The sequence below is a fragment of the Cottoperca gobio genome, chromosome 1 (assembly GCF_900634415.1).
Source record: "Cottoperca gobio chromosome 1, fCotGob3.1, whole genome shotgun sequence".
NCBI lineage: Eukaryota > Metazoa > Chordata > Actinopteri > Perciformes > Bovichtidae > Cottoperca > Cottoperca gobio.
The window spans coordinates 23,617,911-23,642,499 of record NC_041355.1 but is presented as its reverse complement, the minus strand read 5'-3'; the positions used below and the strand labels follow the sequence as shown (position 1 = coordinate 23,642,499).

Below are 24,589 nucleotides of genomic sequence, written 5' to 3'. Positions count from 1 at the left end.
AGAGACCAAACAGGATCATGTATTCCATAATCACTGCTCATACATTTAGTTGTAATGGGAAGAGTTTGTTAATCCCAAGAAGAAGAGTGGGATAAACTGAATATGATATTAAAGTACAAGTGTTGCTATGGTGACTTACAGCCATTGATAAAAAGCATTGGATTGCTTGTGCTGCTTCTTTCGGGGACTGAGAAGAAAACTAAATTTATGGAACCAGCGTATAATATTTGAACCCTTCCAGTGATGTTTTCCTCCATTCTAGTGATTTCAGTAAATGCAGCTGCAGAACTAAAACTACCTAAAGTGAAATCAATTATGCAGAAAACTGGCATTGTTCATATCTTGTGCTCACTGTTCACATGTCGGTATGAGAAAGGTGTGACTTACTAAGGAACATATTTTGCTTTCTGAAGTTGCACCTCTGCAGGCTGTTGTTTTAAGGTGTGAAGCACCAAAGCACATCAAAACAGTGTTTGCTGATTTGGTTGCATAATTGAGTATGCCGAGTATGTGGAAGCTCCACTTCTGTGCTCCCGATTGACTGAAAGTGGGCCAGTGTCTGAGGCTGTACACACTGATTGGATGGAGCGTCTGGCTCCACTTGATGTGCATTGGATTCAGTATCCAAATGCAAATCTGAGACTTAGCTGAAGAGATATCATGCAAGTAATGTTTTTAAATTTCCTAGAATCAGATAGGACCACAGTAATGTCATGGGATATAGCCTCAGGTTATTTATTGCCAACTACTATTGAAAAAATGCCCATGTTCTTCTGCCTTTCTCTTCTGTGTGTATGAGAGCAAGAGCTAGGAAGACAGAGCTTTAATCAGGCCTGAACAGTTGGTATGGAGTGACAGAAACACATGTCTCACGGTCAGGTGGAATTGTTAGTGTGTGTGTGTCAGTGTTGTCTATTTAGTTCTTACTTCCTCCTCCTCCTCCTCATCGGTGTGTTCAGGGGCAACAGTCTGTACAGCAACAAACACGGGGCAGATCCCCTCACATATACAAGCATGCAACCCTAACCTTCCTTTGTCTAGCAAGCGTATGCAATTTTGTGTGTGTGTGTGTGTCTGTGTGTGTCTGCATCCAGCCTTTCCCCCCTCATCCTCATGACACTCACCTTCAAGGCAGCACCCACATAAAGACTTCCAGCCAGTACTGAATAGCATCCTGCCTGCTTTCAGTCAATACACACTGCATATTATTACGCCTCTCCACCAGCCTGCTCTCTTTCACTGCCAAAGAAGCATCATTAGATTACATTGTGCTGGAGCCCTCGCAATGTTATTACTTATTGATTACTGTTGTGTAATCCTGCTGGTGAGGAGAATGCGGTATCAGCAGGAAGACTAGTGGGCCCTAGAGGGTGACATCAGCCACAATTCATCATCTCCGCTGTCTCACCTTTCACTGCCAGGTCATCGCGGTGTGAAATATTGATACCTCTACAGTAGTTTCCTACCCTGAGCTTACACTAGAGAGATATTCATTTGGGTAGTAAAGACTAGTTGGTTTATACTGCTTATAAACATATCCTGTGATACATTTGATGTATTTACTATGTTTTATGTTCTCAGTTAAGGCAATTATATCCGGTCCGTGAGAAAATATCATATGTCTGTCATAACTGGCCCACCGGTTTTGGTAATTAAATCAATGCATGGCACAACCACAGGGAAATACATATTCTGAACATGGCGCTGCGATGGCTGAGTCGAGGGAAAGTGCTGAATAGATTTTTCGAGTTGCGTAAGGAAATCTACCAGTTTTAGGAAAGCAGGACACCACAGATATCTGGGACGAAAAGTGGCGATGTGAGCTGGCCTTTATGTGCGACATAACGAAGCATCTCACTGTTAAACCTGCAGCTTCACCTCCAGTGTAACGACACACTCAAGGCAAAGTATGACTCTGCGGGCGCTGCACAGTTTTCAAGCTTCATCCCCGAAATGATGCCTCAACCTTCATGCCGCTCAGATGCTTTGCATGTTTGGAAGCACTGTACCTGTGTGAGCAGCTTTTCTCTGTGATGAAGATGAACAAAAACCCACACAGGAGTCGTCTCACTGATGCACACCTTCACTCACTGAGGGTTTCCACAGAACCCCAAACAAACTGGCAGCTAAGAAAAGATTCCAAACATCTGGCTCTGACACAGGTGCATACTCGGAGAACGTAGCCTACCTAAATGTGTGCCATATCTTTTTACACTTTCTCTAATATGTCTATCCTGTTCAATAAATGTGGACGGTGTTTGGCCCTCGACGTAGTCCCAGTTTTTAATTGTGGCCCTCTCTGTGATTGAGTTTGACACCCCTGGTCTACTGCTTACTTTGCGCAGTTTCTCCTCTGCTGTTTCGCGAAGGGCGGGGCTACAGTGACCTACAGTCAGAGACAAAAAAAATAAATGTTTTACTTTAAAATGGCACAGTATAATTATTTATTACATGTTTGAAAATGTCAGCTCAAAATTGTCTGCGAGCCATATTGCGTCATCAAAAGAGGCATAGGTTCCTGACCCCTGTACTAGTTGGTTTAAAAGGCTGTTATCATTTATTCACATGGATAATCACCAATACGCATACAAGACGACACAGACCTCTAGTGACAGTAGTAATCATGACGGGAGCAAAAGAGGAAGTCGGATATAAACAGCGAGAAAGTCCATGTATGAAAGAAGTCGGGGTGAATGGATAGGTCAAATAAACACAGGACTTTTACCCAGAAACCACTGTTCGTTTCTTGTTTGAAACCAAAACTCAACATGTTGACTTATTTTAAGTTATGTAACAAAGATACTTATTTAACCCAAACCATGATTTTTCCTAACTTAACCAAGTATTTGTGTTGCCTAACACTAAAACAAGTTGTTTTGTTTAAATGTTCAACGTTAGCCATGTAACTGTTAAGTTTCACTTTCACTTTGCAGTTTGCCAATTTTGCTCCCCCTGAAGCTTTAGAGTGGGAGTGATAACAACTGATGATGGCCATTCAATGTGATGATAACATTTGAAACGGTTGGATTTGATCATTCTAGGCAGAATCTAGACATCTCTGAGATCATAGAAATTCCTTTGAAAACCCAATCCACTGCTGGACAACACATACCATTTGCAACATAAAGACAATATCAGGATAAATGAAAAAAGCTAAATTGCAGGGACGCTTAATTATTAGGACGTTATAATGTAAGCTATTAAAGGGCAGTATGCAGCCCTTTAAAGCTAAATTAGAGTACAGAGTTTTGAATTACAGGATCACCTGATGCTGCTCTGACCAATGTCATTATTGAAACCCCCCCACCATGCAACATTACCATGGGCACGAATCATCTATCAATGCATCAACACTGAACCAATAGATTTGTCATGATGTTGCCTAGCAGCACGTCAAGCCCTTTGGTTATCACCAACCTGTCCGTAGGTAGAATAGCAGCTTCAGTTACTATCACTGCATAGTGGTAGTCTCCCTGCCATTGAGCCACACAGGCTGTGTGGCATTGGGTTTCACACACTCCGCCTGTATCTGAGTAGCATCTGTCATACATGTATAAACCCACATGTAAGGAGATCATGAAGAACAAGAAATGTAATACCATGTCAACTACAATCTAAAAGGCATATAAATGCTGTGAGCTTATGGAGTACATTAGGCCATCTTGCCTGAGCTGCATTTCAATGCATCTAAACCTAAATGATAATGTGTGTGATTAATTGTCACTATTATTGTGTGATTCATTTCACAGTTGGTGTTACATCAGGCTGGAATGCCATTTTGCCATGAGTCAGTGGGATTTAATAAATCATCCAGACACTGCTATGTAAACATCATTAAGATGTTGTTTGTCATTGCCCTCCAGGCTTGTTGGCGGTGTTGTAAATGACACTGTCAACGGATCTACAGCGAGCAAAATCAAATAAAGAACTTAAGAGTAACATTTTACAGTGGTACTCTTTGTAAAAGACTAAATGCATTATTTTCTCTTCATGAGATGGTAATGATTGCAAGTATTCCAAGGGAACACAATTATCATACTTAGTAGTAATTAGACTAGTAAGCACAACAGTCAACCTGACATGGAAATAATGTAAAATACAGAACCAGTCAAAAGCTTGGACACATATTCAATGAGAATGTGTGTCCAAACCTTTGACTGGTACTGTATGTTTTCTTAACAGATGCATGTTTTGGTGATGGATCTATCGTACACCAGTACATACAAAATTTAAACTAATGACTACATATTTACACAGCCATAGTAGAATTCCGTTAAAGTGCAAATATTTAAGAATTTGTTATTTAGGTTACACCCAACACTAACCTGCAGGCTTACGTATTCTCAAAATGGCTTAAATATTTCAGGTAAGAGACTATCACAGATCCTCACAGGATGTATGTGTGTGTGTGTGTGTGCGTGTGTTTTCTCTGAAGTCTCCTAAGATGAGTGTTAAGCAGGGCTTTACATAACAAAGTATAGGAGTGGATTGGTATGTGTGTTACCTGGGCTTCATAAGCACTGCTGCTGTTGTAAATTAATGCTTAAATGAGCATTAATGGTTATACTGTACATTGAGGCGTTCTGGGTCAATGGCATCTGCAAATTCTAGTCATTAGAACAAGTTTGTCTTACAATAGAAACATTGTTCACTGTACCTGTATGTGAATACACCTCATATGCTTTTTAGTATTATTTTACAACTCACCACACCCTACAAATGTTACACATTTAAAAATACCAAGAATTGATTATTTGCAAATAATATTCAACCTAATTCCATGTAATACAGCTTAACTGTTGCCTTATGTGACCATTTCTTTAGGAGAATAGCTTTTTACATTTGTTACCCAGAACCAGGAAGTAATTTTCAAACCAAATACTGAGCAAATATTTCAACAGGTTCTTTTCCCACCTATAAAATCCTATTTGCATGGTAAACCACCTCGGTGATGGTGAGTTATGACTAAACAACTCTAGATAAAGAAACACACACAGGAACACACAGACAGCTCACCTCTCCTCCACCGTCTTCTGCCAAATGAAATGATAAGAGACTAGTTTACTGCTCCGCAGAGATGTTCATTGGCGTATGACAGGCGTATGAGCCTGTGTTGTTAATAGTTGGATAAAGACCTCTGTTTACACTGTTCGTAATAAGACGTCCTTGACCTTTGGCAAAATGGCTCCTGTGAGCCTTTTAAAACTGCTTTTTCCTAGATAACGCACGCATAAAGCTGTGTGCACAAACAGAGTTTTTTAAGAGGCAGCTGTCAGATTGATGTTAACAGGAGCCATTTTCTAGCGGTTTACATCAAGAGGTCACATCTCGGGCTCTGTGGACATGAGCATGTTCCAGGATTTGTGTAGCTGAGGTAATTGGAGGACTGAGACCAGGCAGTGTGTACTCTTACATGGGATGTAAGAGTACACACTAAATCTTAAAGAGTTGAACTGCCATGTGGAATAAACAGTTTTCTAACCCATAAATACAAAACCAAAGTCGTATTTTTCTGTCATATACTCTTGTGCCATGTTCAGACAGGCTATAGCCCTCAGGTAAAACACTGCCAACCACCACAAGCATTCTTCAATTTATTGCGACGTTTGATTGGCCCACTACCACAGCAGCTACAACCCACAGAGTCGGTTGGGTGGTGAAGCCGAGCCTGGTGTATTTTACAGCGTTGGCAGTTCAGCTTGCCATTATACCACCAAAATGTTTAAAAGTATCACATAAAAATAAATGCATAAATCTATTATGATTATTTCAGGAAAAACTAGCAATATGTGGAAAAAGATAAAGCACCTCACCAATCCATAACTTGAACACTTACTACATTTTTTCGTGTGAAAACCATCTGAATGGGGAGGAGCACTGGTGGCATTTTAGCTAGAATTAGCACAATGCTACAAGGTACAAGGGTTCCTATGCACTTGCAAGGCAGCTTTAGCTTTAGTAGAAAATAATTATCAAAAGCATTTAAAGCAATATGAATTGATTGGACACTCTGTACACACAAAACATTTGATGGTAAATGGTCTTCCGTCAGTCCATCAGTCAAAGCACCTTTACACTACAGGGCAACATTTACCTATTCATACACTGGTGGCAGGGCTGCCATACAAGATGCCAAACTGCTCATCATCATCTAATCTAATGCTCATTCTCACACACACACACACACACACACACACACACACACACACACACACACACACACACACACACACACACACACACACACACACACACACACAGGAAATCTGCTAAATTCTACACTATGTTTCCTATTGAGTTGCTAATTTTTCTGCCGTTTATTGTTGAGCAGATAACGTTTATCAGAGCTTTTCTTTCTGAAAACATCTCACTGCTGCAGCTGGAAATGAGGTTGAGAGTTGTGAGAGTGAAGCATAAAGGTTGTTTTTACTTTAAGTGTAATTAAGTTCAAACAAAGAAACCACACACTACCTCTACCATACTTTTTAACTTGAACAGCTGAAAGGTTAAAATGTCACAAAGCACTTGAAGATACTCCCATGTAATCTGGTGTAGCTGCTCAGTAGTCAACCAATGTGTTACAGGGTATGAATCAGCATATCCTCCCATTGACCTGCAAGTACAAATACCAGCAACACTGTTGAGTCTTTAAGGTATTATTAGTGAAGATATTGATGAAAAGAGATCTATCAGAATGATACAAATAAAGTAAGATGTTATCTTTGCTCTGTAGACGGCTGTTCCCCTTTATGTGAAACGACTCCCAGAAAAGCTAAATTGAAAAAAGCCTCAATCGGAGACTATAAATATAATGTTGTTGTGTCTGATTAAACAAAAGGCATCTGTTGTATCCTAGCTGATAGCCGCAGAATGAAAGAGTACGTTGATCAAGACCTTTAGATACGAGGGGTTGCTAAGGAACATGAATTCACACATAGCCTGTTTCCCTCTACAGCAGCTGCGCCTCTTTAGAGCCCAGTAATGCATTCAGCTCAATCTGCCCAGGACCATGTGCACCACATTCAACAACCGCTCTCCTGCGGCTCTGCCTAAAACAAAAGGCCTCAACAGTGCTCTTAGGTTGGGGCCATATTGAACGGCAGACACGCGTAAACCAGAGTGAAAAACTGCCAGGGTCATTACTACATAAACACAGATGAGAGGGAGAGGACGGAGACAAAGGAAGAGAGAGAACACAAAGCGTGCAGATTTTTAGGACTAGCTGCATGGTCTTATCAGGGACTCGACAGGACATCTGCTGCTGCCACTATGTTGGCTTTCATCTGTTTGTTTGTCAAACAGTCCTCTGTGATTATGGCAAACAGTCAAATTATAGTTAACATTCAGTTTATGGTGCTTTGGACTCACTCCATACCCACTATGTGAGTCCAAAGCACCATAAACTGAATTGTTAACTATAATTTGACTTTGACATTTTCAATTATAGCCATTGATATTTTTGTAATTGAGCGCCTGACATAGGCAAGAATGCAACTTAAGTACCCTCTTAAATATTGTAATACTGTTAGAAGCGGAAATATATCCTATGTATTGATGGTCTACATAGATACAGTACGTGACCAATCATTTGGTGTTGAAATGTGTCCAACATAGCTGACCGGAGTTTGATTGGAGAAAACATCAAGTAACTGATACATCAGGGTAAACATCGTCTTTTGCTGATGTTTATGCTGCTGTATCAGTTCCTCTGATTTAAAGAGCTGGGGTTTCTTTCTAGCCAGTAAATCGCAGGGAAAAATCAAAGAAGAGCTAGATATACCAAGTTCACGGACAGCAGCTTGAATAGTCCATAATGCAACACAGCTGGAAGACATGTAGTGCTTTGAGTCAGGAATGGGATGCTATCTCTCAGTTGCTATAGCTTGGTTGTAAAACCCTGCTGGATATAAAATATCCAGGTGAGAAACGTGGATCAATAAATGATGAAAAACCAGAGTAGACCATGCAAGTTGAGAGAAAGTGGGCACCACAAAAACATGTACCACCTCACCACAACAACACAACTTCTGGAAATCATTTAACATCCCAGAATGATGATATACTGTATAACATATTGAAGGAGTATCAGATGGTGGAATTGTTAGGATTCTCTGTCAAAGCCAAAGGCTTCAGCTCACTTTCAGAATACTAATTTAGCTATTTTAATCTGGCAGTTATCAGCTCTGGAAAATTTGTGAAATCGTTCCAGAGCATGTTATTTCTAGTAGCTCCTCAAGTGCTGTGGTCATACCCCTTCAGCCACTCAAAACCAGCCTCAATCCAGACACTTACCGGATCTGGATGCATCTAACTATCAAGGCAGTCGAGACTTCCTTTGAAAAGATTGAATTATTTGGCAAGTTAGTATTTATTGAGCTACTCTCTTTTATGCAAGAATAATGTATTGATCTCAGTTTCAATTCAGCTACATAATGGATTATTATATTAATATGTATGTGGTATGCAATATGTTGAAACTGCATCATACTGCCAGCCAGTACATGGCTTTTACTTAAGACTCGTGTTGACAGATGTCCAACCGAACGTCTGCCAGTTGACATGGAGCATTGTATCACATCCATTGGCTTTCTTAAGGGCTGTTGGTCTGGCAACAGTTCAGTATATGACTAACTCAAGAGCTTGATTTCTGTATTGGACATGTGTTGCAATCTAGACCTGCATGGAGATTTACTTTTCACCCTGCAGGGCACAATGTGATTATGGCTGATTAGCTTATTACTCCATTGCTCACAAATAATCAACAAAGAACCCAAATACAAGAACTCAGAAATCTTAGATTATGCAGTAATATCTCATGTTATTTTCAGTGAGGCAAAGCTTTTCATCAAATTTAAAACATCCATCACTAATTATAGTGACTAAACCTAACCTCCTGCTCCTAATTAGTACATTTTTGTTTCACAGTAAAGCTCAACTCTGCTTTTGTCTCTCTCTCTGCTTCAGACTCCCTCGGTGGCCCGTTTCCGTCCACGTCACACCGATGCCACCACAAACCCAAGAGGTGCCTGCCTATCCAGTGTGGCAGCGTTGGCGGGCCCCTTCCCATCAGCCCACTTCTTTTCCATCCAAACTGCCAAGGGATCCCAAATCGTCATGGACCTTGCCCAGAAGACAGTCAAGAGGCAGGCCAGTTTCTGCAATGCCATCACCTTCAGCAACAGGCCCATATCGCTGTATGAGCAAGTCCGCCTCAAGGTAGTTCATGTCATAATGGCGCACTTAAAGCTCCTAAAAGTCTGAGAACATTTAAACAGTCTTACTTATCTCTAGGTTGACCTCAATGAAGACTCAACTACACTATCTGCATTGAAAAGAAAGGAAAATGTAGAAGTTTAGAGTTAGGGTCGATTTACAGCCTCATGTCAAATGACAGTCTGCACTATTTGTATCATATTCCTATGAAATAATCAAATATGTCCAAATAATACCAGTAAAGCCAAATGTTTTTCTCTTCTCCCCAGATTACTAAAAAGCAGTGTTGCTGGAGCGGGGCTCTTCGTCTGGGCTTCACCGCCAAAGACCCCTCCAGGATAAATCCAGACAACCTGCCCAAGTACGCCTGCCCTGACCTGGTGTCCCAGAGCGGCTTCTGGGCGAAGGCCCTGCCTGAGGAGTTCGCCAACGAGGGCAACGTTATCGCCTTTTGGGTTGACAAGAAGGGCAGAGTTTTCTACCGCATTAACGAGTCCAGTCCCATGCTGTTCTTCAGTGGAGTCCGCACAGCTGAGCCCCTCTGGGCCCTCATTGATGTTTACGGTCTGACCCGTGGAGTGCAGCTGCTGGGTAAGATTGTTGAAGGAGCATAAAATGCAGAGCTGAATTACCAACCAGGCAAAGCAGGCAACTACCTTGGGGCCCTAAAAGCAAAGTAGTTTGTGATAATTGAATTAGCTGATTAATATAAACTGAAATATAAAGGAGTTGAGAATAGTATATACCAGGATTTATAATAGAATATGATACGTTTATGTTCCGGACTACACCTATTATGTATAACTGCATAGGCAGCAACATCCGGGACAAGGTACACGTTCGTTTACATGTGTGAGGCTGTGTGATAGCTTATCATTTAGTGCGTGTTCATGCTAGAGAAGTAGTAGCAAACAATAGACAATTGTTTTGGTCTGCCAGTTTCTGAACTGCATGAATGAAATGACCTAAACACTAATTATCAACACAGTTTAGACCTTTGTTTTTTTCAGATACCATTGTAATATCGGATAATACTTGATCCAGGAAATTATAACCAAGTGATAGTGTTTATTGCTGGAGGATCACATATTACACCTCGCACAGCATCTTACTTGTTGTAATCGCGTACAGAGAGCTGACCAGCTGGCCTCTGCCTTTTCTAACAGTTGATTTTGGTGAGGGGAAAGTCTGCAGGATGACAACGTGATAAGCACTGCAAAGCTATATCCTAAGACATCTTTAACCTGTTCAATCAAGCCTGTGGGACTCTTCTGTGTGATGGCTGGAATTCTTCCTATAAAATGTGAGAGGGGTCTGATGATATATTACTAGCCAGAAGCAACATTCTTTTGGAGTACACAGTTTGAGAACTGAACTCAAGCATTTGACCTACAATCTTTGGGCAGATCAGTAGCAGTGGAGCGAGTCTAGCTTTAATCTGAACAGAGAGAAAACAAGAGCATGCACTGATTCCATACTGCAGTAAACCCTGTATTATAGATATGAACATAATACCAGGATCTGTTTGTTTGCTCTAAATGACCTCAGTGTCCTCAGAAAGTAAATGTGTTGTATGTGTTGTTGTGCTAGACCTTGCTACAGATATAATCTATATGTACACTCCAAGATAAAGCAGTCCTCTTAAATGCCTAAAGTATTTATAGTAGGAAACCTGTTCAAACTGTGTGTATGGACAGTAACAAGTGGAGGATAGCAGTTCACTGAAAAACCAAATATAATGTATTGTGTCTTCTTTGCATTAATAATTAGTGAACCACTATGTACAATACTGATGAACATCCAGATCATCTTCAGCGCCTAGGAAAAAGTAAATGTATTTGGAACATCAATTTTACAAACACGTGTATAATGAGTAGGGTGAGCTCACACAACCCTGGGGTGCTCCTGCAAGAATCCTCGTTTACCTGAATCCCCTCAACAGCTACTTCAAAGCCGCAGTCCACTGTGCCTCAAAGGCCTGCTTATCCAGCCCTGATACTGTAACTGGTGCCCTGACAGAATACCCTTCTATCTAAGTGTTTTGCTTACAACAACTGGACAATCAAATATTTATATATTTTATAATAAAGCCTCGTCTTCAATTATAGCAAAAGATTAATGTAATATTAATTAATTATATCAGTTCCATGTATCTTTCACCAAACAACGTTCATGAAAAATGTTCTTTGTAACAGACAAAGCAGATTTTCTTGTGTCCACATGTTTACTGTAAACAGTTCGGTGCACTTTATAGAGGTTACCCTTCCTGTTTTTGTGTACAGTAAAGCCGTCCATGAAGCCATGGAATACCAATGAACAAAAGCTATCTATATCTGACCAATATTTGGCCCCCTTGTTTATCCAAAAGAAGCGAGGGAGGGGGCTGCTGCTGCTGCTGCTGTGCATTATCAAGGTATGCTGGGTATAGCTTAACATGAATACTACAAAGGCATAGCCCAGGATAGTATTGCCCAGGCTTTGATGTGAGAGAATGTATACACATATTTCTTTTCCCTGGAGGTTCAATGCTGTCATACCCTCTGCTGCTGTAAAAATAGACCGGGGGTCACATGTTCCATAGATAGTGCATTTAATTGTAATTGTGTACTGTAATGATTGATATCTTCAGGGTGGTAGCGGTGGATGTGCAGGGTCTTGAGTATGAGGGAGCCCATATTCTTTGTTTCCCCCTGTGTTTGCCTTTCCCTTGAAAACAAGTGGCACTTATGGTTCATAAGTCAAGTCCTCTTTCCATATTCAACAGTCTGTCCGAATGAATTATTGTTTGCAGATTGGAAAAAAACCTTTTTGATAATGTGACATGCAGAAAATGGTTCAGATATCAAATAGCAGAGGCCAGCTATTCCAGATTCCCACCCCAAGGTTTGCTCTAATTGAAGTCTCTGTAATGCATCTTTCTATGGGATGTCTGTCACCTTTGAAACTATAGTCCAAGCACCATTTCAATCAAGAACCGGGCTTCTCCTTAGCCCTACTTAAGTAATTTATACGGTCTTTTTACAGTCTGGCCATATGCCATACCTGTCAACATTGGAATTTCAAAATAAGGGAAATTTTCTGGCGGAATCCATACTTTTACAGCTCTCAGCCCCCCAGCCCCTACCCATATAATGTAAATGTAAACACATAAGGGACAGGTATATACATTCAGGAAATACATGTGAATTTAAAGTAGACCTATGTATTACTTGTACAGACATGTTTATAAGATTTATGTATTTTATTTATTAGTTATCATCATCAATTTATTTGATGATGGAGGAGTTGTGTGGCTTTTGTTTCCCCCGACGAGTAGCCTACTTCCTTGCGATGGCAGAGGCGGGAAACATGTCTGCGACTGAAATCATCACAGAAGCTGAAGGCTACATTATTTTTGACACAAAGCATCGACATCTTTCCCTCAGCTTTGGTCACTTGGTCTGCCTCCGACACAGTTCTTGTCCCACATGAAGTCATTGACAGTGTATGTGTTTGTGCCTCTTGGCGTGCTTGTCCTTGGACGATTTTCCATGATGGCGAACATCGCTTATTCCACCGTGTGCGATGCTAACATCTGAATGCACACTTTACAAAAAGCATGAGTTTGCCCGACTCTGCTTTTAATAAATAAGGGAAGGTCTCATCCCATTTGGCCAGGTACTTATGTAAAGTTTTAACTTGTTTGACAGGTACTGCGTCTCCATCTATCTCCCGTTCACTGTGACTCATCCATATGTTTCGTCTTCTTCTGTGTTATTGTTCCTGTTTTCTTCTTCTGTGTGTTTACTGGCAGATAACGTTTGTCAGCTAAAGTTAAACATAATACTGCCTCCTGCTTTACCGGAGGCCACTACCATGTACACTTTTTTAAATTAGGCCCATTTTTATTTTTGAAAGGTTAAAAATACGGGATAATTAAGGGAAAATATTTAAACGGGAGGACACCGGGATAGAAGGAAAAATACGGGATAATCCCGGGAAAAACGGGAGGGTTGACAGGTATGCCATATGTAGGGTTGCCTACAGAGGAGCTCATGTTCCTCAGGGGGGCAACTGACTGACATCTGCCCTGACAACAGGGCCCTGTTCAGAGGGGTTGAACACCACTAAAGGTCGAGATAGAAATACATCATCCAGAGTAGACACGGCCCTTTGTGCCGCTGAATGGCCAATTGTGTCCGCTCTGTGCATCATGTTTCTCTGCGCAACGCTCCATGAACCTTTCCCTATCGTCAGATAAGCCCTTGGGCTTCCACATCTGAGGCCTTTCCCTCGCTTTCATTCCTTATTTTATCTGGTATTTGAAGAGCTGTTTTTGGTTTTTCAGCCTCAGATTTTAAATTAAACCTGCATCCTAGGAGGCAACACTTACAGCATTAGAAGTGGTAAAACTGCAGCATTTTTTCATTACTTCTTAGTCTTCCAATACCTAAATAGCCATCTTAGAACAAATAAAGCTTTTCTGCTGCTGAAAAATGGTTTTGTTATCATTTTATTTTAAAATCCCCTTTTACTTACACTTCCTTTATCATATTCTTACTTGAAATATCCAATCCTCTCCTGACTACACCTCTATTCTCGGCCAATGTGATGACCACATTTCCCCTGTTGGATTAAAAACATTTATATTCTCTCCATTTCAGCATTTTTCAGCATTGAGTGCAATTATTCATTGTGCCTCCTTGGAAATACTATAATCCCTGCCACAAAAAGATTGAATTAAAATTCTATGGCAGATTAAGTTTCTGGATCAAGGTCATTTTGTACAGCTTGTGTGCATATGTAGGCCTTTCAAAATGTAAATTTGCAGGGTCCTCCGGTAGTATCTCTATGTCTCAATTCAGAGGGATAGTGCTACACACAAACCGTCGCACACAGAATTATCCATACACCTTCAAAATCACCTTCAACTGCCTGTTCAAATGAGCCATTCTACCTGTCTTCATATCACTTGATATGCTTCTCCTTCCAGCTCATTTCATGTCACACATTTAAGTTAATGGCTCCTATGCATTTCAACTCATTGTCAGTATATATTTGGTATAGGTTTTTGTATTTTATGAACACACTGGGTGCTTTGCTTTAGTATGACTAATGGTTAGACAAGTAGAAGGCAGGTCCTGTCACAGGAGCTCACAGCTTGTTCTTCAGTGTTTCCACCTCCCGCTCTTAGAACCCACAGGAAATTAATTTGATCCTTTTTTGTCCTTTACCAAAGACAAAATTAATATGGAGCTTACTAGAACCCATCCATTAAAAAGAAGGCTCTGAAATAGGGATTTAAGAATGACTTGACTGGAGTTACTAAAAGCAGGAGGCAGGGTTTGCTTGTTTTAATCCTCACAATACGTATAGGGAAGTGAACATATTTGGACGAGATAGGGACGTTGGAAGAGTGAGGCAAATGCTAGTGCTAGCTAGCTTGTTGACTTTAACTGTGATATTAATTATAATGCTAATTTTGGCTAGCAAAAAATAAAATGTACTTCCTGGGAAAAATTAACAGCCGACTCCTTAGAGTGTCTTTAAGTTCAACCAAACGTTGAATAACACCGTGGTAGCGACCTGTCAATCACACGGTAGTCACGCCCAAACGCGTACCCTGCTTTTTCGTCTATTTTAATCTAAATGGAACCATAATTTACAAAAATGACATCTTGCTGTATTGAAGAAGACTAGAAACTAGCAATTGAGACCATAAACTTGTCAGGATATTGTTTAATGGGGTACTAAATCAAATGAAAAGTATGCTCATTTTCTCATAGACTTCTATACAATTGGAATTATCTTTGGAGGTGATAAACGAGAACATCTTTAAACACCTCGATTAACAAATTTAGTTGTTTTTTTGCCCCTTTGGAACAGCAGATTCAAGCTGTAAAACAACACTGACGTATTGTCATCGTTGAAGTTGGTATGGCAAACAGTTGCCTATATAGAAATCCAGCAGACATATAGCAACATTAGCATTTATTTGGAGTCATGTACGTGTCCACCTGCTGTATGCAAGTCCAATGTTCTCTCCTTTTAGCTCCGTTTTGTTTTCCAACAATTTCTAATTGCTAATAAATTAACATGCAAATATTGATTAATGCAGCTTTAATCAGTTGGCTTTAGTCAATAATGAGCATTTAAAGTCAGGTAATCACAGTTTATCATAAAAATCTCCTTCATGTAGTAGTAGTAGTAGTAGTTAATATGAAAATATTTATTATAGCCGCTTTATTTTGAAAAAAATATCTTAGCACGTGTTCAGAGCAACGTCTTGCATGTGCTTTTATATCTTGAGATTTATCATCTGTTCAGCATCCTGAGGCTGTTCTGAGGTCAGAGCAGAAGTAAAAGAGCGAAGATGACCCCCGGGTGACATGGAACGGCTTTGATGTAGAAAGATTGAAATAGGAGCCAGATCATGTGTTTATTCACCCCCAATGGATTCCAGGGGGCGACATCATGCATGAGAGGAACAAGAAGTGCAGGGATGATTTTGTGGTTCCACACCCCCCTGAGCATGATGACAACAATTTAAGAGTTTCCCCTCCCACCTTCGAGCCTGCTATTGAAGCTGAGACAGAAAACATTGATGTGGTATCCGTAGTGCTGCAGATAGGCGAGGTACGTTTTTATGCTTCTGCCACTAAGAAAAGCTGTCAGATGTGGTGACTTCTCTGCTAATGTGCCTTAGGTAGCAGGTGATTGACTGCAACTGGCCTTGAACTGGGTAAATACAATATTGTGGCGGTTTGGTAGGATAATCTTTGGGGCAGACTGAAGCTGTCCCTACAGGCTTGAAATCCAACCAGAAAAGCGTGTTTAATATATACCAATGTCCCTACTGTCACTGTCATATGTACACACACACACATACACATACACACACACACACACACACACACACACACACACACACAGCAGAACTTTACTTGACATCGGGAGGGAGGCTGAGTTACTGAGTAATTCCAGCTGTTGTGAAGCCAGCAGGACTCAGATTGTATGAGTCAGTCACAGTGGAGCTTTAATCAAGAGGGGCCCTGTGTGGGACTTCCCTGAAGGACAGGAGAATAAAGTCTGATTGCAAAGCCTTGAGGCTAGTAACACCTTTCAACCAGGCTGATTCAAAGAAGAGCTTAGCCAATCTAGTTGTCAACTCAAAGAAGCAAAGCAGTTGATTTAGTCCATACAAAACATAGTGTCCTGGAAGATAGGCTATCTCTAGTCCATCAGGAAAACTGTGTGTTAAAAACACATGAGAGCTTCTGACATTTGCATAGTTATAAGAGATCGTTCTCAGGTAATGGATTGAATTACACTGTAGCTGTTGACATGGGAATGAGGTTCCATTGCACCCCCAGGAGGCAACAATGTTTGCTGTCACTCTACATGATTGACAGAGCAATTAGTAATGAGAGAACATTTTGAAAATGTCGATTTTTATCAAATCAACCATAAAGCAAAATCCGCCACTCAAAGCTTTTTCGTTTAAAGTATCTGTCTGTATTTATGAAACCTCAATCTCCTCCTTTTATATAACTATTATAATGTTTATTTTGTAGGATGAATTGCCATTGATTGTAGCAATGGGCTTTTGTGTAAAGATGACTGATGTGGGCTAGGTGAAAGGAAAACTAATCCTGGGTGAAGTGCTTCAGCGAGAGTAAAACAATGTGTGAAGGCTTGATGGATGAAGGCGCGGCCGGCCCCGACTCTTTGTTTACACCTTTCACAAGACGTGTGAGAAGAGCTAGCTTTTCTCTGACAACGCGTCGCTCGCGAGGCAGGGTCGTCTTGTTTGAACCTTTCACAACATGTCAATGTTGGCGAGGCTAAAGTGAAGGATGCCATCTCTGATACAAATGACATCCCTCACGTGTTCTCATGTTGCTTACCAGCTTCTACACCGTTATGTGCTCAGAGGTTTCCCTTTACGGATTTGAAAGGTGCAGGAAATAGTGATCAAGCGCAAATGAAATGCGGGCCTTGTCAGACAGCATTTAGCGCTGAATATGTTTAAGCCTGGATCCAACAAATCCAGTTTAACAAAAATCAGTACAAAAGACAAGTAGGGAATTTCAAATACTGTTATATACATGGAGCTTCTTATAATTCCTCTCAGACTTCATTATTATGTATGACTAGCGACTCAATCACAACCGGCTGTGGAGCATTATTGCATTAACGTATTAATGACATATGAAATTTGGATTAAACCGGTTGGTCTATTGTTGGCTCACATGTTAATGTGATGTTAGCTTGTTGGTGCAAGGTAGAATAGAAGTGAGTTGAGAGAACAGGAGAGAGAACAGTGTGTGAGTGGATTAGCTTGGTTTGCTTTTCTCTTCCCACGTCCGTTGAAACTGTTTTCTTTAGCCCACAGCTACAGACTAATTACCATGAAAAACTTACTGAATATCTAATGACAATTAGAAGAACTTAGCAAGGGACGAAATGAGACATTTTAAACCCAAACCTAATTATGAAAGTCCCCAAGTGTTCAGAGAAACAAACACTTTTTAAATGTCACTGGCTTCTAGGCTTGTATTGCTAAAAAAATATTGCAGGTTTTCTCAGGATTCAATACAAAGAATTTTTGCAAGAATAGAACATTACATTCTTTTTAATAACTCCTAACTTCTGTTGTGTTTTTGTACTTTTGGTCACTGGCTGTGCTTTGGCTCTCTCTCCGTACTATACTCTGGCTCTACTCCTAGGACTCCACTAACATGAAGTCATCTGGAATGACAAGTTTGTGGTGTTATCCAAGAGAGAGAGACAGACCAGGCTTCCCGTACTTCTGGGAGTAACCGATTACTTTCAGTGCAATGATGATTTGATTATTGCGTGCACTTGACTGGCACTTGTGTTTGACTTGGCAAGACTCAGCTTCCCAGTTAATAGCAACACTTACAAATCCTGATGCTTCATATAGACCCTCCAACAAAAACACACGAAGCAGAAAGATGGAGTAAATCTGACTTTTTTGTACTCATTAAAGAAATGTATCTTAGTGTTGTAAAGACCTCTAGACTTCAAGCAAGGCAAGCTTAGCAATGTTGTGTTTCTTGGCTTATGTTTGCTACGTATAATTTAAGATGAATGTTGGTCTAAGACCTTAAAAAGGCCAAGAGGAATAAACTGGATTTGTATGATTTGGCATTAAGAATTTTAAATTACTGTACCTTGGCTGGCTACTCCAGTTCACTTAATTCCTCTTCAAAGAAACATACAACACAGAAAGATAATTCCATTTTGAATTGTTTTAGTAGTAAGAAATTCAGCAGAACTTTTATACTGGAGATGTATGTGGAGTTTCCCGTTGTTTCTTAACTCCGTGTCTCTCCCGTGCTTTTTACATTTTACGAATAGTTCAAAGTGTGATGTTCAGTGAAGATCCTCTGAAACATGAAGTCATTGATACTGCTCGCCCTCTGAGGTGGCGCCGGGGGAATCATTTCCTTATTTACTGTTCCTACTCACACCCTTTTAGATTGAGTTAGAGAAAAGGAGTCACGTGGTGTATGACTGTTCCTTTATGACTCAGTTCAAGCAAGTGGAGGACCGTCAGCATGATCACATATACAATCCACAAATAAAGCAGCCATGTTAGTCATGTGCTCCGATTTAAAGGATAATTCCCCTTTATTACAAATTGCTTCATATTTTCTTGGGTTTTGGCCATCATTCCTATCCAATTGGCAATAATAACATTGTACTCATCAATTTAAGAACTGAATTCTTGGAACTCTGCAATGTCAATAAAAGAAGTCCGATGGGGCGAGAAACCTCGGCAGGCAGATGATCATACAGGTTTTAAACACTCAGTTCAGCCAAACGTGTTTGTCAAAGAAAACAAGGCTGATAAATAAAATGATTACCTAAACTGTCCGTTGTAAACATGTTGACAGGCCGACTCCCCCGGTTCTACTTTGATGTTCTGTTAATGACGGACATTTCGGTCTCTCTCTTTTGTGTATTACCTCTAAATAAAAGATATTTAGATTAGAGTTGCAATGATTGGTAGATGAGTCAAAAAGCAGCATTATGTAACTATTTTACTTAAAAATTACAGCTTCAAAATAATTGTGACGCTACACTGACCAAACGCCTGTTCTTGCACTATGTAACTTTGGTAAGGGATTCGTACAATCTCCCAGGAGAAGTGCGTTAGGCTTTAAGGCTTTTAAAGTTAATTTTGGTCAAACTGGATCATATTTTATGGAGGAAATGTTTCTGGTTTTACCTCGGATATCATTTGGCTGCTAATACTCAACTGACGGTGATTTACTGATGGACATAAAGCTATATATTACACATATTACATATAGACTGGAGCCATTGTGAATAAAAACATGTGAATAAGTACAGCTTTAAGAGTTAAACCAGTTTTCTATAAATATGAATAGCAAAGGCATGGACATGCATGTGTTGAGGGTATCAGCCGTCTCCCACTAATAAATAATTAACCTCTTATCAGCCTTTCTCTGTGATTGAGCACAGGAATAAAACTGGGGGGCTTTAATGTAAGAACCTGATGGAAGTTATTAACATGGAGTTCCTAGCATGCTGATTGGCAGAGAAGGGGTAGCACATGCTAAATTCTGCTGATGACCTAAGGGACAGGGCTTCTGTGACTTGACGGGCATTCAGCCTGGCTCTTTGTTATGGCCATGTGTCGCCTCGGGAGCCTGCTGCTCTTTCTAAAAGCCCCGGGTTCAAAGCTGCCCAGCCCGATCAGAGACTGGGGATTGGGCCAACGCCAGGGAATAAAGAACATCCCAAACATCTAGCACAAAGACTCCTCTGACTCCATCTCTCTTTTAGTAGTGTTATATCTCGGCCCCTCACTCGCTTGGTTGGTCAGTTTGCTTTTCATAATCCCTAGGTCTTTCACTGAGCTATACGCAACCTTTTCTCCCTCAAAGACCCATGTGCTGTCTCCAAGTTCTCCCCTCTGTTCATAGCAAAGTAACCCTATCTATCTCTACCCTCTGCCTTCTTGATCCGAACAGTTCCTTTTACACCTTGTCTCTTCTTTTGCTGCCACTTCTCCTCTCCCTTTTTATTTTCTCTAGTTCCAGCTCTCTCTTCACCATTCCCGACATCAGTTAAACCCTTCAGAGACTATGGATAAAGATAAGCCCTGTGAGATAGATTGTGTGTGTGAGACAGAGTAAATCCTCCCCCCACCCCCCTCTCCAACACTGGCTCAAACCCCTTGCATGTTCCGTCTGCTCGGGCCAGCAAAGCCACTAAGCCAGCCTCTGCTATCCACCTCCCCATGCACAGCATTAGCTAACCTGCTTTTCTGCTATTCCCTAATCAAAAACATTTACAGCGCCAGCCAATGACTGTGTGGGCCAAAATGGACATGCTGCCATTCTCCTTCCCTTGTCCATGTATTTTCGATGGATTAGCCCAACAGGTGCTTAATTATTCTAATCAAAAGCGCTCCAAGGAGAGAAAAGGCAATCCAAATGAGCTTACATTTTTTTAAAGTCCAACAAAAGCACTGACCCATAACTCTCACGGTCCTCTGCTTGAATTAATTAATGGTTCAGCCCAACAGGTGCTACATTTGGTTTGAAATCCAATCAGTGAAGAATCAAGTGATGAATCCCCCCTTCCTCAGCCCCTCCAGGCTCAGTGTCAGCAGCTGCATCTTCCATGGCCCCATTATAATGTACTTTTTTTTTTTTTCTCTCTCTCTCTCTCTCTCTCTCTCTCTCTCTCTCTCTCTCTCTCTCTCTCTCTCTCTCTCTCTCTCTCTCTCTCTCTCTCTCTCTCTCTCTCTCTCTCTCTCTCTCTCTCATATGCTGCTTTCAAAGTGCACAATTCTGGCCTTGGCCAATGGGAGAGAGAGCATCTAAGAGAGGTGGATTTGAAAGGGACCAATAGGACAAAGGGATTGTATCAGCTAAAAACGCAGGTGCACCATGATTAGCGGGCAGCAGCTGGTGAGGTCACAAACGGATACGCGAGTACACAAACACACTCGCACAAGCTTTTTCAAATGCATGGTAAATGTAATACAGTCCTCTCTGTCCTCCAATCTGACAATAAGCATTACGAGCTCATAGTGCCTCCATCCCACCAGCCTTTGATGAATAAAGAAGCAAAGAAATATATAAACAGCCAATATGGGTTTGAAATGACTACTCTTTGAAATGTGAGCAAGGAAAAGGAACAAACCCTCTGAGAAGCTTTTTAAAAATAGCTGATAAAAGACAGATATTTTTTTTAAATGGAATCAATTTACTGTGTGTATGAGTTTGTGTTCACACATCCTGCATTTGAGTTAGAGTCGCGATGACACACACAGAGCGAGATGATTTGCGCCTGTTTGGAAGCCTCTCGCCGATTCCTTTCAACATAAATCCGGCGCTGTCACAGGCAGCCATCCCTCCCCTCCTGGTTTTACCGCTCCTCTCTGTTCTCTCTCCCATCCCCTGTTATCCCCCCGAGACATGTCATCATCATCTCCGCAGCTCCGGTCCTCCCGCATGTCCCGGAGCTCTTACAGAGTCTGTCTCAACGTAATCCAATTTAGGATGGAGTGATGGGCAGCAGAGAAATAGCCGGCTTTGGAAGACACACACATACAATTGTTTGGTGATGTCATTCAAATCCCCAATAACTGGAAGTGAGTGGACCGCCGCCGGCTCAGCATCACAATCAGTTTGTGGTTGAGCAGTTAGCATGCCTGCTCATCTGTCTATGGCCAAAGGAGAGGCCTTCCCTAATCACCAAAGAGCCCAAGCCACATTAAGGTTTCTCTACTTCGTTAAAGGCCTCCCTTCAGCCAATGGCTTTCTATTTGAAGAAATGGCATAAAATCAAAAAATGGACTACATGGAAGATTGAGCTGTTCTATTACAACTTAACAGCCATACGTCGTGAGGCTCTCTTCATTTCCACACCCTATCCTCTTAGTTCTGGTGTGGCTTTTCATGGAGGCTGAGAGTCCATCAGGGGATTGATAGCAGAGGAAATAGTAGATGAAATCCGAGTTGGCATGCTAGTCATCTTCAGCTAGCCTCTGGGACTCACAGTTAACTGCTGCACACTTCTGCACAGAGAGGTGTTTAATGGTTGATTAGCAGTCTCTGGGAGCTGCCCTGTGCACCAAAGGCACTGTCCTCTCCATTTTTGCCTCTCTGAAAAATCAATTAGCACAATTACAGGGCCTTAGTTCCATTAAACATTAATCACAAAGCGTTGTGCTCTGGGTTAGCAGCTAACATTAATTGACGGCTAACATGACTTTGAGGCAGCAGCAATACCATTTCAGATTTAAAGTGTACAAGGGCTCATCAGACAGCAGACACTTTACTGCAAGGGGATCAAACACTGAGGAGATTGCTGTCGTCTCAAGTTTAGTTAAACACATTCGCAGCATGATACTTTATGTCAGCCACTGTCTTTGTTGATTAAGGTACATGTACTCTTAGGTTAACTTCAGAGATGTGGTTTAAGGTAAGACGTGGAGGTAGAACTTGATTCTGGAATGATGGGTATTTATTAATACTTTTTTGAAATGTTTAAGTCATCCAAAAGTGACCCAGAATCCAAAAAGTAATACATTTTAATCTTAACAATTGAAGGTTGTGATGAATTGCACCTTGGGAGTGTCTTCTCTCTTTACATTTTGATCTCTGCAAGCTTGTAGCTTGGAGTTTTTAAATCAAAGAACAATTTTATCTGATTGTTGGTCATTCATGCATTATTGAAATTAATCATTTCCTTGATGAGACTAATCACACTGTACAGCACTACTATCTTTCAACTTAGTACTTGCTGTAATTAATTAGCAAACAAAATCAAGTTAGAACTATATTGAGAAACAAAACTACAAATATCAAACCGTTCCCGTTTCTGCTTCCTTTAGTGCTGTCACAAATATATCTTCCTTTTATCCTGTCCCTTTCAGCTGGGAGTGGAAGGGCATCATAAGATGCTTGGCTGCTCTGTTTTCTGTGCTACAGTTTAAAGTTAGTGGTGGTCGGTCTGTCCCCAGATTTGGGTGGCCCAGGGTTGAAAATTGCATTCCCAGAAAACAAAACTGCATTGTCAATTACGTTTCAGGGGAAAGGTTTTAAGAGACAGGCTTGCTAGAGGTGGCCAAAATGTGTGTTAATGTGCATGCACAGTCAATCTTATTAGCGAATAATAGGCTAAAATTATAATTGAAATAGGCTACATGCAAACACATAACTGTTCTCCTATGTTGCCTTCATTTACAAAAGTTATGGCTGTTAAGTTATCGAAAGGGAAGAGAAACTTCTCTCACATGAGGCAATGCTAACTGGTGTGACGACTCCAATCTTCAAAAGCTTAAATAAGCCATGAAAAACATTTTCAGACTCCAGAAAAAACTGCAAACTCAAGAAGTGTAGGTGGTTTTATCACTGCATTTTCTTTCCTTACCAAGACCTCTTGACTTGATGGGCCCCATGTTGCTGCTCTTCCAAATTGGAATCATCGGCTTCTGAAGCGACAAACACGCTTTTCTCATCCAGGAAAGGGGTGCTATTAAAACGGTGCAGGGCTTAAATACTTTATTTTTATTTAGCAGTTCTTCTTGGAGAAGTACCTCTGTAACTCACCTACCATGCAACCTATTATGGGGTAGAAGATGCTTTGCTTAAAGCAATCAATGTTAACTGGTTCATTTCCAAGCCCACCCAGTGTAGACTTGATTAGGGATCCATGCAGTAGAGAGCTGGTGTTCTGTTGTCTCTTTTGTGCCTTTTTGGCAAGTTCTCTCCACCTCAGTCCAGAGTTCAAAAGCATCCTCATCTCTATAGTGTTGCGGCAGAAGGACATCCACAAGCTCAACTGCCCCTGCAATTGCAGCATGTCTGACAAGAACTTTGAGTCCATGAGTATCTTCTGAAAGACTAACAAAAGTCCTTTAAATGTCAGATCAATCTGTGCAAGCAGACCAAATGCATCAAGTGCCCTGTCCCCACTTATCTCGTTTGTGATGTCCTGAAGAACATGATGACCACGGGAAGCCTGTTCATTAAGTTATGACTAAGGCTGACTGTATACATGTGTCACTGAGACGTTTAAGTTCTCCAGGCTGGTCCTCGTACTTTTCCTTCTGAACCTCTACACACCTCTGGTGCACATATGAGCTGGATATAAACACGTATAAGCCTCTCGCACAGATTTCACTGTGTGCAAGATTTAAAACAGTTTGCAGTGCTTGTGAAAGGCCTCCTCCTTAATTCCGGTGGAGACACCGGAGTGCTTGCCACTCATTACAGACGCTCCATTGTAGCCTTGCCCCTGGCAGATGGCTTCTGTATTGCAGGGCATACCTTTCAAGGCTAGAGATGATCATGTTAGTCAGGCCTGCCGCATCCAATTTATCAGC

General features: G+C 41.0%; 1 protein-coding gene across 1 annotated transcript in view; it reads left to right on the top strand.

The window, feature by feature from the left end:
- neurl1aa (neuralized E3 ubiquitin protein ligase 1Aa) overlaps positions 1–24,589 on the top strand; it is a 44,830-nt gene that overhangs the window by 3,037 nt on the left and 17,204 nt on the right. The window contains 3 exon segments of the mRNA XM_029441474.1: positions 8,965–9,092; positions 9,094–9,216; positions 9,483–9,804. Of these exon segments, the coding sequence (XP_029297334.1) occupies positions 8,965–9,092; positions 9,094–9,216; positions 9,483–9,804 (573 nt within the window).